This window comes from Poromitra crassiceps (genome assembly GCF_964638095.1).
Source record: "Poromitra crassiceps genome assembly, chromosome: 6".
In the NCBI taxonomy this organism is placed as follows: Eukaryota; Metazoa; Chordata; class Actinopteri; order Beryciformes; family Melamphaidae; genus Poromitra; species Poromitra crassiceps.
In genome coordinates, this window is record NC_139627.1 from 3616771 (window position 1) to 3640972 (window position 24202).

Sequence of the window (24202 nt, forward strand, 5' to 3'; positions counted from 1 at the left end):
CCTCCTCCTGACTCCTGTTGGGGATGATGCCGTGATGGAGAAGTGTGGGCTGGTCTCACGACAAGAGGAACATTCATAGATCTTCAACTGGGATCCCTAGTAGTCTGGGAATTATCTGTTCATATGCCCCCAAAATAGTTAAAGCTCTCAGTAGTAGGCTACCCTATATGTAGGCTACTGCAGTGCATGAGTTTCTTATTTATACAATCTGATGAGTTTGCATGACCAAAACGTTGGCTCTGCATCAAAAGGACGCATCCCAGATTAATTGGCTGGCAACCTGATTAATTGGCAACCTGATTAATTGGCAACCTGCTAAATAAAGTTCTATGAACAACACAGCAAAGAGATGTATTCTGTGCTCAGGCAGTTTTCTATTGGTTTATTCAGACGTAAAGAGTCTGAATTTTGAGTATTAGTATTAGGCCTTTGAATCAGACGCAATAGGCTATTTTCTCTGCTGGCTGGTGTGATCTTTGAATTAAATAGCAAGGTAGGTAGGGTAGCTACTACTGAGAGTGGGACTCAGGTGGAGTGAATTACTTTACAATCACACATAAAAAATACTTTATAAAAAAAAACATTTGTCAGGCCTATCCTATATATAGCCTAGTAGGGCTACTGCAGTGTGTGAGTTTCCATTTGACAACAAGTTTCTGCTTCTGTAGAGCGGCCGGGTATTGATGAATCACAAAATGATGAGTGAATTGTGGGTTTCCCCAGACTTCTGACGTTTTCACAGTTTAGACGTGGATCTCCTGCGGCTGCGCAGAGGAGAGCAGCATCCATGGCACGGCAGATGAGGAGCTCTGGTGTGATGAGAGCTGGCGCAGTGACCTTGAGACTCGCTCAGTGGGCTCACACAGCGTCCAACTGCGCCATCTGCTGCCCCGCTGCGTTCAGTGAAATAACAACAGAAAGTTTCAGGCATTTCTACAAGTCTGAATGGAGTTCGTTATCGACATTCCGATAAGAATCAGGCTATTCAGAATATTGATCCTATAAGTTTAAAAAATACTCTCATTAATACAGATTTAAAGACCCATTTCTAATATGCTGTAGCGTAGTGACTAACTGCAGGCTTGGGAAGTAACTGATTACATGTAATATGGTTACTGTAATCAGGATACAAAAAAGGTAACTGTAATCCCTTACAGTTACAGAAACAAAGATGTAATTTATTTGTTTATTAAAAAGGATCCCCATTAGCTGACGCCTAGATGATTTCCTGGGGTCCAAAAGGATCAAAATTACAGTTACATTTAGTAATAATTGGGATTACTAGTCTAGTCATGTCAATTGCATGATTACAATTTAAATATTGCATACTATATTTATTGTATATTGTGTATTTATCCAAGCACTGTAAATATGGACTCTTCTTATTGTCTACTTTATGTTCGATATTACATGGTGTGGTGCAATAATCCTGTAATTGTTTTATCAACAAAAAATGTCCTAATAGCTAATAGAAAGATCTTTGCTGAATGAGGCTGTGAATGAGAGCTGCACCCCCAATTCCTTGGCAACTTTGGTAAAATAAATATGTAATATATACTGTAAACAACACAAGCAAAGAGATGTATTTTGTGCTCAGAAGATAACCGTTTTGCATTGATTTATTTATTATTTATTATTGTATTGTTTGTATTGATTTTTATTGATGTTATGGTTTCTATTGCTTTTATTGCTTTTTATTATGTTTCTATTATGTTTTATTATTATTTATCTATTTCTATTACTCTGTGCACTTTACTGATCGCTGTGCACTTTAATGCTACCTTGTGCACTTTATCGGTCACTGCGTGTCGGAACCAAGGTTCCTGACGTTCACTTAGCCTCTTATTCTGTGACTGATCAGCTACATGTATGTAACATGTAAACATGTCACCTTATTGTTCTTCTTGTCTGTGTCTTTATCTGTATGCCTTTATCTGCTGCAACTCAATTTGCCCTTTGGGACACTAATGAACTTGAACTTGAACTTGAACATCTTCTCCTCCTCCTTCTTAGGTACAATCAATCAATCAATCAATCAATCACTTTGGTTCACATCAGACAGTAGTGGAAATTACAACATCATTACTTCTCAGTACACTCTTGTTCCTCCACCTCCATCCAAATATGGTCTGTGTTAGGTTGTCTTAGGTCGCGTTCGCCATCTCACCCCATTCATTCTCGGCCACCCCGCCCGTAGGGAGAATGCATTGCACCACTTGTAACTGTCCTCTCCAAACCACAACTACTACTGACGTACAAACTTGTCAATACCATTCATCATCTCCTTCCTCTCAAATGCCACACACTTTCTCTGTCTCAGTGCTCCAAACCTGCCAATTCCTCAAACCACTGAGGCATCTGCAACCCACTTCCCCAATTTCTTAAGGCCTCCAACAGGCCCTATATGTGTGTTGAACAAGCTAACTTCAAGGCCTTGCATAGTAACTGCTCCAACTCCTCTGAATACAAGCTCTGTATGTGTGCTAAGTATCCTAACTTTTAAAACATATATATGAGTGTACATCCCCATAGTTCCCAAACCGCTTAAACACAGTAACTCAAATTACAATACAGCAATACACTTGATTAAATCTTATATTTAACTGATTAGCAACCATATGATTACGGAATTATATTATCATAATGCAATAGCCTCTAACTTCTTATCTTCTTCGTGCTCCTCATGACATTTGGCTGCTGCTCTCTGAGCAGCATCAAGCCATGGTGTCCTGGAGGACATCACTTCCTCCGCTGAATGTGCTCGTTGGCTTGTAGGATACGTGATCCCAAGTTACTGTGGGCTTCGAGGGGATGTGGGCGAACCGTTTTTCTTGAAATAAACCAGAGTATGAGTGGGTTAATTTAAGCATCAGTAAGTGGCCCAGGATTCTCAAAGCCTGTGTTGACGATCACATGAACAAAAATGCACTCTTGAAGCTAAATAAATCCAAAACCAACAAGTTAATTATTTAAATGTATACTTCAATGTAGGACAGTCATTTACACATGAGATTACTTTGAGCCTTTTAGTCATAAAGATTATTGAAAGATATTCCATATTCCAGACTGAAATGTTATAACAGAAGTGGAGTATTGGCCAGAATGACATGAACATTTGGACACTTATTCAGCGGGTATCTTGCATGTTGCGTTCAGGTTCACTGTTGTTGCCAGTTGCCCAGGTCTGGCCTATATGGTCTAAAAATCTAAATGATGTATGTTGGTCTCACCATAATACAGGCTTTAAATTACTAGGCTTGCTCTTAGCTGGTGCAATTTACATCATCAAGTCCTCAAGACCTTAAAAACTATGATTTCCCTCAGGGCAGAAAGAAACCTATGATTTAGCGAGGATGAAGATCTCTAAGTGCTGGTGTATGCAAGTTGCCAGGGGGATGACATCCATAGCTCCTCCATGATCTCAGACATTACGCATTTGCTAAACAATCTCCTGTCTCTTCACCCAGAGGTCATTACTGATGATTACATTTGTTCCATTAGCCCATGGGTGTTGATAGCCAAAGTCAAAACAATCTATTAGTTCGGCCGTAACTAGAGTAGTAGTAACTAGAGTAGTAGTAACTAGAGTAGTAGTAACTAGAGTAACTAGAGTAGTCAAGTTGAGGAAGGAATGACATGAAGGGAGCATCTTAAATCAAAGTGGGTCCTTTGATCATCTTGTAATTTAATCAGTTCTTGGCACACACACATGCACACACACACACACACACACACACACACACACACACACACACACACACACACACACACACACACACATGCACACACACACACAGACATGCACACACACACAGGTTTACAGTTGTGGCATTTCAGGATGTGTTGTGACTGGTGTGTTTCTTTCAGCAGGTGATAATGTACCTTTATATATTTCCATTCAATAACACGTTATAATTCATCGTCAGACCAGTTTCAGTATGACTGCCTGCAGTGGGCGAATTCCCCTCCAGGCTCAAGCTTTCTCCAAAGTGAGAGTGACATGAACATACTTGTATGAGAATTTCCTGTGAATGGAGATAAACAGTTTGGATTATCACCAGTGAGTCAGCTACTCCCTTTAGGAGAACGCAATGAATAGGCCTACATGACGCACTTATTAAAGTATTAAGAAATAGTGTTAAGAAGACCATGTTGTTGTTGTTGGATACACAAGAATGAGTTTGCATGCCAAAATGTATGGATAATCTTATCATTATTCTTTGCCTGTTACTATCGGGAGACGTCCACCAGACAATGGAGTGGGCCAACAAACAAGTGGAGACGCGCGGCCTGGGGACATAAATATAATAAATAAATATAAATAAATAAAGTTGACTTGACATGAGCAATATCACCTTCTCTCAGAGACCTGGTTACATATAGTAACTCACCATCTGCTGCAATAGATGTACCGGGATATAAGGCTGCCTTGCAACATCTGACCAGGGACAGCAGATGGAAACTAGCCGTCCAGGCTAACTCTGGCTCACTTACAGTTTTACTGTTGATTGGTGTGCATTGTCCCTGTGAAATAAACTAATACTGTAAATGAAAATGAAATGAAAAGTATACAGTAATTGTCCAAACTTATATAGATTATAATGGAAAAAGGCTAGTTAACTCTACTGTATAAAGCACCCCCCAAATAAATAAATAAATAAATAAATAAATAAATAAATAAATAAATAAATAAATACATACATACATACATACATACATACATACATACATACATACATACATACATACATACATACATACATACATACATACATACATACATAAATAAATAAATAAATAAATAAATAAATAAATACATACATACATACATACATACATACATACATACATACATAAATAAATAAATAAATAAATAAATAAATAAATAAATAAATACATACATACATACATACATACATACTGTACATACATACATACATACATACATACATACATACATACATAAATAAATAAATAAATAAATAAATAAATAAATACATACATACATACATACATACATACATACATACATACATACATACATACATACATACATACATACATAAATAAATAAATAAATAAATAAATAAATAAATAAATACATACATACATACATACATACATACATACATACATACATACATACATACATACATACATACATACATACATACATAAATAAATAAATAAATAAATAAATAAATAAATAAATAAATACATACATACATACATACATACATACATACATACATACATACATACATACATACATACATACATACATACATACATACATAAATAAATAAATAAATAAATAAATAAATAAATAAATAAATAAATACATACATACATACATACATACATACATACATACATACATACATACATACATACATACATACATACATACATAAATAAATAAATAAATAAATAAATAAATAAATAAATAAATAAATACATACATACATACATACATACATACTGTACATACATACATACATACATACATACATACATAAATAAATAAATAAATAAATAAATAAATAAATAAATAAATAAATAAATAAATAAATAAATGAATAAAATAAAATAAAATAGTAACACTAAATAGGTCTGAAACAGTGGAACGAATAACCTGCAGGGATTTCCCACTATCTCACAGACATCTCACCGATATCAATTTGCACACACACCTCCTTATTCAAAGACAAAGTAAGGGGAGTTACAACTGTTCAGAGCTGCTCTCTCCCTCGGCACAGCGAGCTGCTGGGAAGAGGAGGGCTTTCAGTAACACACCTCCCTCACTTGCATCTGGAGTTTGGAGAGAAAAACCTCTGCGAAGTGAGAGTCCTAAGTCACAAGTAAAGGCATTTCCATTTGCAATGGAGCTGTTCTCTCTATTTGCCTCTGCCGTTTTGCTCTGTGTTGTCAGTGCTGGGAACATACCGCATGATGGCATTCATTGGACATACACAGGTAAGCTTTTTTATTGTATTATTTGTGTTAGGCAGTTTTTTTTTTAATCAAATTTGTTATGAGTAACCTCAAGTGAGTAGGCTGCGTTCAAATAAATGTATAGCAAAATAATATGGCAAAAATGGATCAAATAGTTTATTCAAATGCATCACTTCTGCCAACCAATGAGATATTTTGATGACACTACAGCACACTTTCATGGGACTACAGATGCAAATGAGCTTTTAGCTATTTCTGGTGCAATATATTTATTGTGTACTGTCCCTGCTCAAATAAACAATAAAGATAAAGACGTTTTGGTTTCCTTTACTTTTAAATAACAAAAGAGAGAAGCAGGAGAGTAAAATAGCTAAAAGCCTCACCATCATTTTCATATATTTTTCAAGTTTTTTCATTCTTCTCTAGTTATTTGTCTACAGGATTCATTTGGCTTCTGGGCTTTGAGTGACCTGCTTGACAACATATTTCAGATAGCAGATTTTGATCACATCAAGGGGCTGTGAAGACAGAGAACAATTAGACCTATAGGCAATTATTTACTGATGGCCACAAATCAAATAGCATAGATATGTGAGAGCGAATAGTCTGTGTGTGTGTGTGTGTGTGTGTGTGTGTGTGTGTGTGTGCGCGCGCACGCATGTGTGTGTGTGTGTGTGTGTGTGTGTGTGTGTGTGTGTGTGCGCGCACGCATGTGTGTGTGTGTGTGTGTGTGTGTGTGTGTGTGTGTGTAATTGAGTCAAGTTGGCTCTGCAACAGTTCTGTCATTGGGGTGAGATATTGTAATTGGGTCAAGTTGGCTCTGACAGTTCTGCCACTGGGGTGATATAAGTTCACTTGTCTCCAATGTGGTTCAAGAGGTCAGATAGGCCTGATGGTGATATAATAAATTACAAGAAGTGATCTCAATCCATTGGCATTGTCACATTCCATCTTCTCCAATAACAGCATAGGTGAGGACATTCTCATCTTCACCATCAAGGCCCGTCTACAAGTCCTACCAACAAAATATAACCTGGCAACCTGGTATCCATCAACACATGACCCACACTGTATCCTACACCCAACCCCCCGTGACAAAGAGACAATAGCACATATCCTAAACGGCTGCAGCCAATACAAAGGACTTTACATAAGCAGACACGACCGCCTGGTGGATCTGGTGTCAAACAGCATCAGAGAAGTACAGGACAATACAACACAAATGCACAAACACAGCACTGTCAAACTGGACTGGTTCAATCACAACACCACCGACAACAACACACTGCACAATATCCCAAATACCCCAGACATTGTTTTCATCAATGAAAGCAGAAAGTCAGTCACCATCATTGAAATCGCCTGCTCTTTTGATCTGTACATGGACACCTGTTTCACAACCAAACTCATGAAATATCAGCCCTTGGTAGAATATATTACAACTCTAGGCTACAGCTGTCAACTCATTGTGCTTGTGTTTGGGAGTCTGGGGCATGTCCACAAACTCCTGCTCCGTGGACTGCAACTAGGCAGGCTGCTAAAGCCTGATGCAAAGAAAAGTAGCAAAATACTGCTCCATCTCAGCCATAATAGGCAGTCTCTTTATCTGGAGAAGGCGATGCTTTGTATATCCTTGAGTGCTAAACATGCTTACATATGTTAGTTTGCATACATTATATTTAAGTCATCATCTTGCTGCAATGTCTTTTCCTGTGCTTAAGAAGTACATGCATCAGTGTCTGGTTCAATATAAATGTACTGTACTGCGGCCTTCTTCTAAAATGTTTGGGTCTGTAATATTTGCTGTACTCTAGATCCAAATAAAAGTATTTAAATGTGTGTGTGTGTGTGTGTGTGTGTGTGTGTGTGTGTGTGTGTGTGTGTGTGTGTGCGCGCGCACGCATGTGTGTGTGTGTGTGTGTGTGTGTGTGTGTGTGTGTGTGTGTGTGTAATTGAGTCAAGTTGGCTCTGCAACAGTTCTGTCATTGGGGTGAGATATTGTAATTGGGTCAAGTTGGCTCTGACAGTTCTGCCATTGGGGTGATATAAGTTCACTTGTCTCCAATGCGGTTCAAGAGGTCAGATAGGCCTGATGGTGATATAATAAATCACAAGAAGTGATCTCAATCCATTGGCATTTTTTCCACCTGCTTTATGATTTTAGGACTCAGACGACATGATTTGTTTTTGGTGGATATATTTTTGTAGTGTGATTTCTGCTCATATGCCCCCCCCTCCTCCTCCACACTATATAGAGGGAGCGTTGGACCAGATGCACTGGCCAATGAAGTATCCTGCATGCGGCGGGCAGAAGCAGTCTCCCATAGACATCCAGCGGCGCAGCGTCCAACACAACCCCCACATGTTACAGCTGGAGCTCCGAGGATATGAAGCGCAGGCCGGGAACTTCCTCATGTCCAACAACGGCCACTCAGGTACTGTATGGGGGCGGCAAGATGAGGACGATGAACCTAAATTGTTCAAAGTCAAAATAGACTTAGAGGCCACCTGGCATTAACATGCGTTTTCTGCCATCAGATTGCAATCAGATGGTGCTTGACCACTTTAAATGCCAGGTGTAAACGCCCCCAAGACACATTGAAGACGGATTGCAATCTGATCGGCAAAAACCACCTCCGGAGGTGGTCAGGGACGCATTGTGTACACATTGAACATTGAGAGCACTCCCATTTTGGGTGATCAAATTGCCATCAGATTTGCAATCTGATCACCCAAAACGCATGTTAACGCCAGGTGTAAAATGAGATCAGGCTAATGTGGTCAAGCACAATCTGATTGCAATCTGATGGCAGAAAACACATAGTCTACTTTTAAAATGCAGTATTTACTTTGACTGAATTTTCAGTAATTCAAATATAGACGCTTGAATGTGTTTCCTGTTTCCATCAGTCCAAATCGACCTGCCTCCCACCATGGAGATCATCAAGGGGCTCCCAGGACGGTACACAGCGGTCCAGATGCACCTTCACTGGGGCGGCTGGGACCTGGAGGAGAGCGGCGCAGAGCACACGATAGATGGCATCCGTTACATGGCAGAGGTGGGCCAGAAAACACACTTCGTTCATCTCTGGGAAGCAAGAAACCTTTTAAGCCATTGATACCTGATGCAGCATTTGTGCGTGTATCCCTTTAAGACCGCGAACCGCGTCATACGTCTATAGGGATACACACACAAATGAGGGATATACACGCAAATGCTGCATCAGGTATCAATGGGTTAAGACGGCAGCAAACAACTAGTCTAATTCTGTATACAAGCACTGGTGCAGTAGTGCAGTGATGCTATAGGCCTACAATTTATTAGATAAACATTTTATACATTACAAATCTGCGATTCTCTCTCTAGCAGAGTGCAGCTTCATCAAATGGTGACAGTTTTTATACACACATCTGTGATGTGTAGCTATCAGATTCAACTGGACATCAACACAATCAGGCAGCACAATCTCATGCTGCTGCTTATTGTTTATCTATCAAGCATTGCTGCCTAACTGAGTCCTTCCTGTACAATACGAGGGATCAGCCGAGCAGCATTTTGGTAAACAAACCGTGGCACTGGGTGGCAACGGCAATAGAACCCTACGGAGCCCAAGTGGCGCGAGGCGTGAGTGTCTGACTCTAGCCGGCTAACTCTGTTTACATTTAAAAAACGGCGACAGTTCACACAACTTTAACACGACATGCATATATTATACATCAAACTCTTGAGCTACTTGAGATATTAACATTTGTTTGGCACAACTCATACTATTAACTGCCGCAGGGTTTCTGGGTGGCAAGTGACATCACGCTGATTCGTCCTATAACCAGATCATGGGAGTATCTAGCTCTGTGTTATAGAATGGAAATTGACAGGCAGAAGGTAAACAGTGAACACTTGAAGAAAACCACCTATGATCAAAAGATGGAGCCAGGAGTCAGAAGTCATCTTAAATGATGGATACAGTACTTACAGTACATCCAATGAACAGGAAGTCAAAGATACTTATAGGACACACATCAGATTACATATCTGTCTTGACGCACATTTGAAGGCTACTCCGTAGACTCAACCTATCTGTTATTCTGACCCTGTAGAGGGCACTGTGACAGGGCACAGTGTGAGATGCACATGTAAGTTACAGGTTATCTGAATATGACGTCTGTCTATATAAGTACAATAACTATGTGTAAGTTAAATGAAAATGTATATGAATATATTAACTAGTGATTGTCCAAATAAAGGCTAATGTGATTTACATTTTCCCTATCACTCTGGAAATCCAATTTGTTAAGAAAATCAGTATTAGTTTATGCATACTGTATAAGGTGAACAAACTCAAGGAAAAACTCCTTCCTTCTGCTACCCCATTTCAGAGCATAGTTCCTGCAAATGTATCTGTCCTGTGATTGGGACATTTTCTCAGTTTATATGTTTGCTGCACATGTCAAGCAGAGCATTGCATTAAAAAGTCTTCTATTTTATATTGTGGTTCGATGACCTGCCTGTCTCTAAAGAGTTTACCTCATGGACACAGTCCAGTGGGCATAATCTGGCAGCTTACTTGTTGTGCATTTTCACCTTGTCTTTCAGCTCCACGTTGTCCATTACAACTCTGACAAGTACAAGAGCTTCACAGAAGCCAGAGACAAACCAGACGGCTTGGCAGTGCTCGCCTTCTTCTACGAGGTGATGTATGACACAACTATCTGTGTTCCCTTTCTTCTCGTCCCCCTCTTTCATGCACTGCTGCCTGGGGATTCTGAGCATCCAGGGGAAAGCAGGGTTCTTTTCTGATGTCCGGCCTTCATGAATGGTCGTAAGATGAACTTGTAAGTGACACAAAAAGCTTTGTGGTGGTGGTGAACATGGACGAGTTGCCAAATGACCTCGTGACCTTTCCCAGTGTATGATGCCGTGATTGTCGGTCACCCTGGTTGGTAAAAGGCTCTATTGAGTTGCGGTTGCGTGTCGGCGTGTTGAATGACTGTTTGTTTCCAGAGGAATGTCCAGGCAGGGTCTCGGGCAGTCAGTGGCTTTCTGCCGCGAGAGGTCATCGCTGTAGCAACACTATGCAGGCATCCACCATGATAGCAGTGTAGTGTAGTGAGGCCCAGGCAGAGTTAGGGGCCGTGCACACATACTGTAGGACGTGTGTATTACCAGAGAGCAGGGATACTCAACTTGCTTTGCCCGGGGGCCACTTTTGTGAAATGATAGAAGGCCAGAAGGCCAGGGGGCCAGTAAACAAACAATATACATTTTTCTGTAGCAGATTGTAGGTTTTTGGGGTGTCAGCCAGAGTTTAGTCTGACAATCTTGTGCACACCGGATAGTTAGTTAGGTTAAATTAGTTAGGTTAAGTACATAGGACATAAGTGCCTGGGTAGTGAGCAGACGGCGGTATTTGACAATTTAGCAGCTAAATCATAGATTATTGAAAGATATTCCATATTCCAGACTGAAATGCTATAACAGAAGTGGAGTATTGGCCAGAATGACATGAACATTTGGACACTTATTCAGCGGGTATCTTGCATGTTGCGTTCAGGTGCACTGTTGTTGTTGTTGTTGTTGCAATTCCATCGCGGGCCACATACGCCCGCGGGCCGCAAGTTGAGTATCACTGCCATAGAGAATGAATTGCAGAAAGGCGCTGGCAGCTCAAATACACGGTGCAATACTATGTGCACGGCCGCTTATTGGTGCACTTTCTCGCTTTCTCATCCAGTGCTCTTTAGCAGAATTAAAGTCTTCTGATTTGACGGGAACCTTTTAGCTTGTCAGTGTTTGACTTATTTTTTGCTATATTTTCAGGATGGGCATTTTGAGAACACCTACTATAGCGATTTCATCAACAGCCTGGCCAAAATCAAGTATGTAGGTGAGTTGCTCTATTATGTTGGAATAGACCCTTTTCACACGATGGCCATTTTGTGTCTATACAAGGCAGGATAAACACTGGTGTAGCAAAACATTAATTAGGGTTTCCAACTTCCAGTCCATTTAGGTGTTCCAGTGCTGGGGCCCTAATTAGTGAGTTGCTTGTTTATCCTGCCTTTTAGACACAAAATGACGGCTGTGAAAAGGGTCTATTGACTACTGAAGCTTCATGAGCCGCCTTTCCTTTGTGAGTCCGACATGACTAACGCAATCCCTCCAGGTCAGGCCATGAACATATCCAGCCTGAATGTGCGCGACATGCTTCCGGAGAACCTCAACCATTTCTTCAGATACCAGGGTTCCCTCACCACGCCGCCCTGCTACGAGAGCATCCTCTGGACTGTGTTCGATACGCCCATCACTCTGTCCCACACCCAGGTAACAGCACACATCTGCTCAATCAATGGTTTTCAAGGGGTGGGTAGGGGGCGTGTGGCCAGGGGAATGTGGGTGGTTTAGGGGTAGGGTACGGGACGGGTAGGGGTAGGACCATTTTCCATTTTAAAAACGAATAGCCATGTTGTTGATGGATGTGGACTGCAACTTGACTTGTTGGCGGTACTGTGAGGCGGTTATTTCTTGTTTTGCTTTTGTTTGCACGTGAAGTGGGCCGGTGATGGTGGTGGCACGGGGTCACGTGTTTCTCATCTCCTCCATTGTGTTCAGATCAAGAAGTTGGAGAGTACGCTGATGGACTACGACAACAAGACCCTGTGGAATGACTACCGCATGGCTCAGCCTCTGAACGACCGGGTGGTGGAGTCGTCCTTCCTGCCGCGCCTCGGGAAAGGAAGTACGTAGCCTGTTGTAACTTTGTGTACTTACAAAACTCATATGACACAATATCTTTGGATGTGAGCTGCAGCACTTATAAAAGGCCTGGTCCTTGATGTCAATCGCCTTTTTCCAAATAAGTAGCTGAGAGGCCATCTTTCATTCATCCCGTTTCTTCTCAGCATTTTGTCGGCAAGATGAAATTGAATCCAAACTGCTGAGGATTGAGGGTCTGATAACTTCTCTGGGGAAGCACATACATTCAAGTAAGTGGACTGTGTGCTATATCCTGGAAACGGCAACGGATGGCTGAATATGCAATGAACCGTCCTCCATATGTATCTACTCTGCAGAATCAATCAGCTGATAGTTTTTCTCCTTATTTCTCTTCTTGCTCCCTTTAGGTGGAGCTCGTGACTCCAGGACTTCCAGACATGGTGAGTGGTTACTTTTCAGTGTGATCTTTTTTCCATATTTTTCATCAGGCCTATGTTAAAGCTCTTGTGCTTAAATAGCTGAACTTCTTTGACAAATATAAATATTGAAGTTGATGCCTGTGTATGAATTTCTCTCCAAAGTCAAAGGACGGCTACTTTAAAGAAGCTAAAGATTGTTTTTATTTGAACAGTTTTTTGGTCACTGCATAAATTCCATTCATGTTATTTAAGGGTTTTGATGTGTTTGCTACAGAGATGCTCACAAGTGATTTTTTGCAAGTCCAAGTCAAGTCTCAAGTCTTTGAGCTCAAGTCCAAGTCAAGTCTCAAGTCTTTGAGGGGCAAGTCCAAGTCAAGTCTCAAATCTTTGGTCACAAGTCCAAGTCAAGTCTCACGTCTCTTATGAGCATTCTATCATCTGCTGCATGCCATCCGGTCTGCTTATAACACTGCATAGCTAAAACTAAGGAATTCAAAGCATGTACTGCATTATCATCACTCCTTTACCTATTGACATACAGTATCAGCATTGATTGGATGACATTAGTAAACATTTCCTTAAGGTTAATGCACCAAAAAAAAAAATATATATATTGTTCACAAGTCCCAAACCTCAAGTCTCAAGTCTTTAAGGATGAGTCTCAAGTCTAAAGTCACTGTGTGTGTGACTTAAGTGCGACTCAAGTCCAAGTCCCCATCTCTGGTTTATTCTAAAAATATGTGAACAATAGCAAAAATACAGAAAAATGTGTAGGAAGTGGTATTTTCTATCTATGCAGTCCCACGCAATTTAGCTTTCCTGTCTTCCTCAGATCCACGCGTTCTGTTCCCCCTGGTGCTCCACTTCGCAGAGAGGAATGCTGGCAGCTATGCGATGGCTCGCCTGAACCACGCCATGGACCTTAGCTCCTTCACCGTCTGCATGCACGTCCATCCTCAGCCCGGCGGCATCCACACTGTGCTCTCCTACTCCAGTGCGGGCAACGAGAACGAGCTGATGATCACCGTCGGCTACGAGGTGGGCCTCTGGATCAACAACGAGTTCGTCAACCTGCCGCACAGCTTCAGGTCACTTGAGTGGGCCAACTACTGCGTCACCTGGTCATCTCACAACGGAGGGGCGGAGCTGTGGATCAACGGCATGGTGGGGGAGGTGCAGTACCTGAGAGGCGGTCACACGGTCAGCCCCGGTGGGGTGTTCATCCTGGGCAAAGACCAGGACGGCTTCTTGGGCATCTCTGACTCGGACGCCTTCGTGGGTAAGATGACGGACATCAACGTGTGGGACTACGTGCTGACGACGGCGGACATCCGCGAGCAGATGTCCTGCGAGAAGAACGGCACGGTGATGGGCAACGTGTTCAGCTGGGGGGTCACACAGCTCAGCCTGTATGGAGGGGTCCAGCTGGAGAGTGACTACAGATGTCCATAGTGGCTCTGTTTATATGAGCGTTGGCATGCCGATTTAGCTGGAGATGTGGATTTGAGAAAGATATTGATGAATCTATACCAAAATATCAGTGCTGATGGCAGTGATGGAAAATGTGTGTTGAGTATGAAATGAAGGATAACAAATATCTCTGAGACATCTGTAAGTCAATATTTAATGCACAACAGCAGTGAAGCAATATCTATCACAGCATTGCACTGTATTTTTGTATCATCAATAAAACCCTATAAAGTGAATTGTTGGTTTAATTTAAGCACCCACCAACACCTGTTTAAGGTTTGAATGATTGTAGTGGCATTTATTTACTGTGTAAACCACACAGTATCCCTATAGTCTGTACAGAAATGTATACAAGACTCTTCGGTCTTTTATAGCAGACACACAACACAACAAACGATAAAAAGAGTGTGTGTCGATATTGATGTAACAAATGGAGACTAAATCAAACCATTTCCAGTCGATTACAATCTCCCCCTGGAGAGACTTCCTCTCCTCTGAATGCTTTCATGTTTCCTCAGAAGGCGGTGACCTTCAGTGGATCCTCCAGGCTGTCTCTGCTCTCTTTAAGGGGCACGTCCCCGTCGCCCAGTTTGATCTCCACTTGATTCCTCTTGGCGAACATCTGGCTAATCTCCAGGAAGGTCTTGTTCTTGGTCTCTGGGACCACCAGCCAGATGTAGATCAGCGTGGCCAGGCAGACGACGGAAAAAATGATGAAGCTGTAGGAGCCCAGGCCTCTCTGGAGGAACAGGGGAGGAAATTGGATCAGCCTGTTCTTAATGAAACCTTCTAAAGTAGCCAGAAAGCGTTTGGGGACATAAACACCAAGTCAAGGTGAAGGGTGGTGTCATGTGCTCTTATTGGAATGCTTTTCCCAGAAATGTGGTTTCTGTTACTTAAACATCACCATTTCCATCATACACAACCTCCTCCTGTTTGCTTCTTTGGGCTGCAGATGAAGACTTGATAGAGATGTTTATGTTGATCTCTTGCTAAGGTTACACCATTGTTGGCATCTGTCCATTAAAAAGCCCAACATGACGAAAAAAACTGCTCCCAATAACCAGTGACAAATTCTTTAACAAGCTAGACAAAACTGGCTAGTTCTCCTTGGTAAGAGTAAGAACAGAGCTTGGTGGTAGTAGAGGATTACATGTAGCTAATGTGATTGCAAATATAGCAACTGTGATCTATCAGAGATAGAGAACTAGAGATCAAAACTAGCCTGATATTCAGACTGAATTGTCAACTCGTACACTCATTTCCATCTTCAGCAGCAAACTCAACTCCGTGGAGTGGGCGGATTCGAGGCTCTGGACCCAGGCTAGATCCAAACATCATTTGACATTTTTGCCTTGTGCGCTCCAAGGCAAAACCAAAGCCAAGACACTCTCACTATGCGCGCGCGTGTGTGTGTGTGTGTGTGTGTGTGTGGCATATATATAAGGGAGCACGTTGTGCAATGTTCTCTGTTTCAATTTTGTCCCGGGAATGATGTCATCAGTGATGGCACTTGGGCAATCGTGCATTGTGACACTGGGTTGTGATGTCATGAGGGCAATTATATGTATATATATGATTATGATGATATATACAGTATATGATGTCACAATGCCTATGACATCATCAGTGATGTCACAATGCAAGTGCCATCACTGATGACATCACTTCCGGGAGTTTACAGCCATCTGGAGCAGTTTATATATATATATATATATATATATATATATATATATATCATTGACTGATATAGGTTCGGAAAATATAAGAACAGTCATCCAAATTGCTCATCACCTCTTCACGTTGGCGTGTGAAGTGGGGCTGCATAATTAATCATGTATAATCAGATTCACATAATGCAATTTTAATTTTCCACAATCGTACAAGTCACGTGCTCCCATTAATGCTGCTTTAAGTGCACTGTAATCAATCACATCAAGAGGGCAGCACACAGTGTACTCCCGGAAGTGATATATATATATATATATATATATATATATATATATATATATATATATATATATATATATTGTATATATAAACTGCTCCGGATGGCTGTGCCAGCACCATGCATGGTAGCTTGCCACCATCGGTGTATGAATGTGTGTGTGAATGGGTGAATGTATTGTAGCCTACCTACCTACTCATTGTAAAGCGCTTTGGATAAAAGCACTATAAATGCAGGCCATTTACCATTGACCATATTGGTTGCCAATGCCTTGGTGTTTTGGAGTGCACTATCTTTTTCCCCTTGTTTGATGACCAAGCCCTGTAAAAGAGGGACTTACTACATAATTTGAATTCAGCTGAGCTCATCTCCTTCAGTCTTTTTATCAATCAACATGTAACATGATGCAGCCTGATTTAACTTCATCTTTAATACATTCTATGGTAACACTTTATTTGAATAATGCAGTGTTGATACTCAGCTATCAAGTGAGAAAAAGTAGATGTTCAATAAAGGTTCACTTAACCTTTAGTGACATTTTGTCGTCACTTGATAGCAAGTTGAGTATCAACCACTAAAAGTGTGACCTTCTGTAGTAAACTGATCCAATAATAACAGAATGATGATGTGGCTACATGAAGGAGCCTGATTACGTCAAAGGATTATGTTTCTGATTACACTGGGAAAATGTAAGCAGTTGCATTTTTTAAATAATGAAAGCGCGACAAGAAGTTGTGTGACCAGACCTCCAGGAAGGGAAAGACCAGGCCGACGATGAAGTTGGACAGCCAGTGGACAGACCCCGCTACCATGAAGGCGGCTGGCCTGGACGACTGCCTGAACATCTCGGTGGTCACTACGTAAGGGATGGGACCTGGAACACACACACATGAGGGGTTAACCACAACCAAAACACCGCAGCAGACACATCATCATCATCATCACTCTTCCGGGTTACGCAGAAGAAGCTCCCATCTCAAAACAACTGGGTTGGAGTTTCTCAACATCTATCATTACGTGTCTAGTCACATCCAAACAACACTTCAGCTAATGGAGCAGCCTGTTGTACATCAGTGTGTGGATAAACACCCGTTGGGTCGGCCAGCCTTACTGGGTCCTATGGCATGTCCTATGACGTAGATGATGACGCAGGCTATGCTGATGTAGGGCATCCAGGGCACGCTCTCCTGTCAACACAGACCAACACACGCTATTATCAAGCAATTGTTTTGATGAGGTTTCGTTCAAACAGTCACAAACATGCAACAACATGATACATTTTCCTATCGGCAGGCACATGTTTAAAACCGCGGTGTTGTTTAAAGTGGTTGTTTAAAATGGCGTGATCCCAGTCAAATTGGTCAGCGCCAGTGGCCTCCTGCACTACATTACTGGCTTTCCTGGGGAAGCTAAGCAGGTCGTCTGGCTAGGATACTACTCGGATGGGAGACTGTTGCTGCAAGTGGTGTTGAAGGACCTGTAGGAGGTGCTCTTCCCTCTGGTCTCACGAGTAATCAATCTCCCCAATGCCCCAGGGCAGAGACAGGGCGCTGGCACAACCATCGCGAGCAAATTTGCGGTTCAGTATCTTATCCAAGGACACTTCGACATGCGGACTGGAGGAAGCCGGGGATCAAACCACCGACCATTGGTGGACGACCCGCCCTATACCTGATCCACATCGGCCCCTTTAGAAGGGTGGTCATGAGCCAAGGAAGAACTGACTAACTTTCCACGGCCACTGGCCAAAAGGGGGTGTGGTAATGGACATAGCCAATCACAAAAAGCCACATGAGCTCCAAACGGACTCACGTAACACCACAAACCTTTGTAGAATGGTTGGGGGAGGTATGCACTCTACCGAGTGCCCTCTAGTTGGTGCTGTAATGCCCTAATTTCCCTTCGGGAATGAATAAAGTACAAAACTTGAAACATTCTTACCAGTGAACCACGTATGACATCATCGGTGACCTGGCCACTCGGCCCCTAATGGCCACGTGCGACATCAGCGACCTGGCCACTTTTTTCCGGCGACCTGGCCACTCTTTTGGTCTTTCGATTAACTTTCCACGCCCACTAGCCAAAAGGGGGTGTGGTAATGGGCATAGCCAATCACAAAAAGCACCTAAGTTCCTCCAAACAGATTCACGTAACGTAGAATGGTTGGGGGAGGTATGCACTCTACCGAGTGCCATCAACTGGCTGCTGTAATGCCCAAGTTTAAAGTCCAAAACTTGAAACACATTGTTACAAGTGAACTTAATCTTTATTGAAATGACAGCAAAAATGAGGTCAGACATCAGAACCCATAAGCCTTTGAAAATGGTGATGGTTGACATCATACAACTGCATTAAGGAGAACTTCTAGGTGGCCTTCTCGCTCTTGGGGAGCAGCGCCACCTGGATGTTGGGCAGCACGCCGCCCTGAGCGATGGTGACTCCGCCCAGCAGCCTGTTGAGCTCCTCGTCGTTGCGGATGGCCAGCTGCAGGTGACGGGGGATGATGCGGGTCTTCTTGTTGTCGCGGGCAGCGTTCCCAGCCAACTCCAGGATCTCAGCGGTCAGGTACTCGAGCACCGCCGCCAGGTAGACGGGGGCTCCAGCACCGATACGCTGGGCATAGTTTCCTTTGCGCAGCAGCCTGTGGACACGGCCCACTGGGAACTGGAGACCAGCACGAGACGACCGGCTCTTTGCATTGGTGCGATTCTTTCTGAAGGTTTTTCCCCTGCCACTCATTGTGAAGTTTTTCTATAGCACAAGGAAAACCCTGGCTTATACTGTATGTCCTCTGAGCTGATGTCATCAATGATGTCACTCTGACATCACTCACTGATGACATCACAATTGCTTGAGTGACATCACTCGGAAAGCTGACTGAGTTCTTCAATGAGGATATCACAATGTCAATGTCTATGACATCATCAGTGGGTATGACATCATCAGTGATTTATGACATCACTGATGATGCCACTGATGATGTCACAATGTCTATGCATAGTGATGTCATCAGTGATGTCACTCAAGAATTGGTGTCATTGGTGATCGCCTATAAATAGAGGTTCTGTTTCCTTGTAATGTATTGAGATCTCATCATGGTGAAACGAATGAAGTCAGTGCGCAGGAAGGGCTCCAAGAAAGTCAGGAGGACCAAGAAGACTGCAAGGGCAAGGGCATCAAGGATTGGCAAGAAGCGCAGAAGGACCAGGAAGGAGAGCTATGGCATCTACGTGTACAAGGTGCTGAAGCAGGTCCACCCCGTCACCGGCATCTCCTCCAAGGCCATGGGCGTCATGAACTCGTTCGTCAATGACATCTTTGAGCGCATCGCCGGGGAGGCATCTCATCTGATTCACTACAACAAGCGCCGCACCATCACCTCCAGGGAGGTCCAGACCGCCGTGCGTCTCCTGCTGCCTGGTCAGCTGGCCAAGCATGCCGTGTCCGAGGGCACCAAGGCCATCACCAAGTACACCAGCTCCAAGTAACCTGCTCGAGCTTCACCAAAGGTCCTTTTAAGGGCCACAGACTACTTCAACGGCACCATGGCTCCAGCATCATTGGCTCGCTGGGGAAGCTAAGCAGTGTCTGACTTGATTAGTCCTTTCAACCGAGACCATCTCTGCAACCCCCCAAATGGACATTATCCCACAGACACTTAAACGACTACTTGACATCACATAGACTTTTACATGGGTCATTTTTACATGGACATTCTCCTACGGACACCACCCCCCCCCCCCCCCCCCCCCCCCCATTATACATCACTTACGGACTTACTGGACATTTTACATGGACTTATTACACTGACATTTCCATGGACTCCACTTTATGCCACTTTAAAGTTTTGTTACTTTGCATGTTATCATTTATCATTTGAAGATTGTCTTTCTGTCTGCTCCATGTTCTGTATTGCAGTGATGGCTGCGCTGCATACTGCACAAAGACAAATTCTTTGTAACATGTTTACTTACTATGGCTATTAAAATAATTAAAATCATCTTGAATCTTGAATCAGTCCTCAACTCTTCACCATGATAGCTGATATGTGGTGAGTGCAAACTGGGTGCCGTGCATCACCCAGGTGGGTGCTACACATCGGTGGTGGTTGCGTTGTTTCCTCCCTGCCCTGATATGTGAAGCGCTTTGAGTATCTAGAAAGGCGCTATATCAATGCAATCAATTATTATTAAATTATTAATTATTTTGTATCCAGGTGAGATTAAAGGGATGGAGGAGCACAGTTATGTCGTCTATAGTCATGTTACCCAATGCACATAATTATTCTTATTGCTGTGTGATAAACAGCCACTAGAGGGTAGAAGAGTAACATGGTGTGAGTTTCACTGTAGCTCTCACATGGTACCTGGAAGTTGAGCGCTATGGTGAGCAGTATACACGCTCCGCAGCAGATGCCAAAACCAATGAGGAGGAGCAGCCGCCGTCCTGAGGCCTCCACTATGAAGACCTGGGATTACAAACTCACTGTTATGACAAAACTATCAGGTGCAAAATAACCCCTTCCCTCTCAGAGGTTTGAATTTTTATTCACCATTTTGAAACTGTAGGCTACTTACAGCAGCTATGGTCATGCAGACGTTCACTGCTCCTGTTCCCACTGTGACATACTGGATGTCGTTCTGCTTGACTCCTGCAGAGCCATAGATGCTATCTGCATAGTAATAGATCTGACAAGGGAGGGAGCGAGAGAGAGGCAGTGTGATGATTATAGAAATAGTGGAGACATACAGTATATAAATAAATAATAATTAATCATTAATAATTAAACTAGACTACCAATGGGAGGGTTATATCTATCATCGGGCCTCAATATTGTACATAAGTCAGGGAACGAATGAAGCCAAAGCGGTGAAAATAACTTTTGTTTTGTATCCTGATGCAGCATCAGGTTCAGATGTTCAGATGTTCTGGTGGACTGTAAGAAAACCTGACTTTCTGTTAAACATCAGCTTCATATTTAAGCAAGGCTATCTTATCTGGCGCTGTAGCTGAAACCTGGTGTGGGCTATATACTGTGGGTCAGGGTCAGGGGTCAACGCGTCTCACCGCGTTGACCCCTGACAGCTGCTGGCCCATGTTCATGATGATGATGGAGACCAGCTGCCAGCGGAGGGAGCGCTGGGACAGCAAGGTGCCGACGGACAGGCGACCCTCGGCCCTCTCCGACTGGTCCTCCAGACGCATCTCCGACAGCTCCTCGTCCACGTCCTCCCAGCCGCGCAGGCGCTGGAGCGCTAAGGAGGTCGGAGACATCAGAATACGGGTCCATCAGTCTCTCGCTCTGCTACTATTTAGTATGTATTCAACCGACCGCTCTCTCTCTGCCTCTGTCTCTCTTTTTCTCTCAGGTGAGGCCATGTTTTGTCGTCTCACCTTTCCTCGCGGTCTTCTCGTCTCCTCTCTGGATCAGCATGTACCTGGGGCTTTCTGGGAAGAAGGGCAGCAGCAGTAGCTCTATTAGGGCAGGGATACCGGTCAGACCCAGCATGAGGGTCCAGCCTGGATAGAGGGAACAGACAGAGACACCTATTTTGACCCATCCAAAGATCTCCTACTCTCCCAGATCTCCTAAAACACCTGTCAAGTGAATGGATGTCAGCTGTTTCTTCCAGTCACTACCTGTGCTGTTGCCCAGGATGTTCCTGATGCCCAGCACCTGGGCACTGAGGATGCCAATGGTGATGAAGAGCTGTGGTATGATGCCAATCGCTCCCCTCAGGTTCTTCGGCGAGAGTTCGCCCAAATACATTGGCACCACATTGGATGACAGACCTGCAGACGGTGCAGTAGAACAACTTTAGAGGCATTCATGACTGTAGTTCAACTACTTCCTGTTGTGCCTAGTCTGGATTACTTGAAGAGTTGAACGCATTGGTTCTTCTGACCACCTCACCTGCACAGATGCCCACTATGATCCTAGCCACAATGATGATCTCATAGGATTTGGCAATCTCACTCACTCCCATCATCACAGCTGGAACGATTGAGAAGATGTTGTTGAAGAGGAGCGTGCCCTTCCTGCCGTGCGTGCGATTGATTCACATCAAGTCACGTCAAACATAAACAACCACACCCTTTTTATTGGGCGTAAATCTGACGTGATACAGTGCAGTATTATTACCTCCCCAGCTTGTTGACCAGAGGGGCAACCATCAGAGAGCCAACGAGGCCTCCTAGCGGGTACATGGACACAGACAGAGACCACAGCAGAGTCAGGAAGTTCTCCTCCATTGGTCGGCCATGACGCTCCAAGTAGGTGGAGTTATAGAACTGCTGCATGAACTGCAGGACAAAACAAGGATGTCATCATCATTGGATATTTTATACATTGGAGCCATGATATGTCCACTACACACCCTATATACACTATAATTACTGAAATCATACAATTAATAAAACTCTGGTTACCGGTGCTGGAGAGTTGACCGCAGCCACATTGTAGCCATATTGGAAGGATGAACCAAATGCAGATATGAGTGTTGCCAATGCCAGGACAGCAGTTAATCTCTGCCAGGGACATTCAGTGCACATTTTAAAATCTCTTCTTATGACATCATCTGTCATGGTTACACGATTACACTGTCACAACATAGACAGAATAGAAATGTCATCATCATGTTGCGATGATGATTTCTAACTCACCCCTTTCCTCTCCACAGGCGTCCCCCGCTCCTCATTCTTCTCCGTCATGGCTGTGCTTGATCCTGTTGTTGTCACTTTCTACAGTAACAGCAGTGCACTCTGCATTCCAGCTGCCCTTTGGACATGAGATCAGCTCCTACCCTCTGGAGCAGTGATACTCAACGTGCGGCCCGCGGGCCACATGCGGCCCGTGGGCGCCCCCTGTGTGGCCCGCGATGGAATTGCAAAAAAATAAATTTAAATAAATTACAGTGCACTTGAAGGCAACATGCAAGATACCTGCTGAATAAGTGTCCAAATGTTCATGTCATTCTGGCCAATACTCCACTTCTGTTATAGCATTTCAGTCTGGAATATGGAATATCTTTCAATAATCTATGATTTAGCTGCTAAATTGTCAAATACTGCCGTCTGCTCGCTACCCAGGCACTTATGTACTGTATGTACTTAGCCTAACTACTGTAACTTAACCTAACTAACTATCCGGTGTGAACAACATTGTCAGACTAAACTCCAGCTGACACCCCAAAAACCTACAATCCGCTACGGAAAAATGTACATTGTTTGTTTATTAACTGGCCCCTGGCCTTCTATCATTTCACGAAAGTGGCCCCCGGGCAAAGCAAGTTGAGTATCCCTGCTCTGGAGTGTCTTGCTGTAAACTCAACCGCTTCACTTTACTGCTCAACTATTACATTCTTAATAGAAGTGTAGTGAGCGGCTATAGTTGCTGTGTGCAATATAAATTTATTGGCATCTAGGAATTTGTATGTTTTTATTATGAAATATGCTATGTATGGAACTGATGTTTTTATTAAGTGACACCAAGACAAATTTCCTCAATGGAACAATAAAAGTCAATCATATCTTCGAGAGCGTAGAAGTATCATTTTCATGTTGTTGACTTTGCTGTTGGAACAACTTCCGCGAATATAAATACTCACACCATGTGCTGAGTATTGATAGTTGATGCTTTTATTACACTATACCGTCGGGTAAAGTGGCAGGTTCAATTGATAAGGTCTACAGGTG

At 43.0% G+C, this 24202-nt stretch overlaps 2 protein-coding genes and 2 pseudogenes across 4 annotated transcripts; 2 read left to right on the forward strand and 2 right to left on the reverse strand.

Moving 5' to 3' along the window:
* The first annotated feature begins 5845 nt into the window (after positions 1-5845).
* Positions 5846-14789, forward strand: ca6 (carbonic anhydrase VI). The gene is made up of 10 exons (XM_083638937.1): positions 5846-5976; positions 8211-8390; positions 8866-9014; positions 10550-10645; positions 11774-11840; positions 12120-12277; positions 12566-12692; positions 12856-12939; positions 13078-13110; positions 13922-14789. Exons 1-10 carry the CDS (start codon positions 5883-5885, stop codon positions 14539-14541), a joined length of 1608 nt encoding a protein of 535 aa, XP_083495063.1. The 5' UTR covers positions 5846-5882; the 3' UTR covers positions 14542-14789.
* A 284-nt stretch (positions 14790-15073) lies between these two features.
* On the reverse strand, positions 15074-23206 carry slc2a5 (solute carrier family 2 member 5; the record flags this gene model as incomplete). The annotated part of the gene is made up of 12 exons (XM_083639050.1): positions 23171-23206; positions 22937-23035; positions 22650-22810; positions 22422-22546; positions 22148-22300; positions 21902-22027; positions 21575-21762; positions 21085-21195; positions 20874-20975; positions 17619-17694; positions 17254-17381; positions 15074-15298 (listed from the first exon to the last, which is right to left on the reverse strand). The coding sequence occupies exons 3-12, from the start codon at positions 22805-22807 to the stop codon at positions 15074-15076; spliced, it is 1392 nt and encodes a 463-aa protein (XP_083495176.1). The 5' UTR covers positions 22808-22810; positions 22937-23035; positions 23171-23206.
* Positions 18872-19246, reverse strand: LOC310778691 (histone H2AX pseudogene; annotated as a pseudogene). Its single transcript has one exon. The product of its transcript is annotated as a histone H2AX pseudogene (transcript).
* LOC310778692 (histone H2B pseudogene) lies at positions 19603-19995 on the forward strand (annotated as a pseudogene). Its single transcript has one exon. The product of its transcript is annotated as a histone H2B pseudogene (transcript).
* Positions 23207-24202: the final 996 nt, after the last annotated feature.

What these genes read in the sequence shown, in the direction of transcription:
- ca6 (XM_083638937.1), top strand. Translation starts at nt 5,883, where the DNA reads ATGGAGCTGTTCTCTCTATTTGCCTCTGCCGTTTTGCTCTGTGTTGTC. An exon ending in TCACTCTGTCCCACACCCAG is followed by an intron (nt 12,278 to 12,565) that starts GTAACAGCACAC and finishes CATTGTGTTCAG; the next exon opens with ATCAAGAAGTTGGAGAGTAC. An exon ending in GGGGAAGCACATACATTCAA is followed by an intron (nt 12,940 to 13,077) that starts GTAAGTGGACTG and finishes TGCTCCCTTTAG; the next exon opens with GTGGAGCTCGTGACTCCAGG.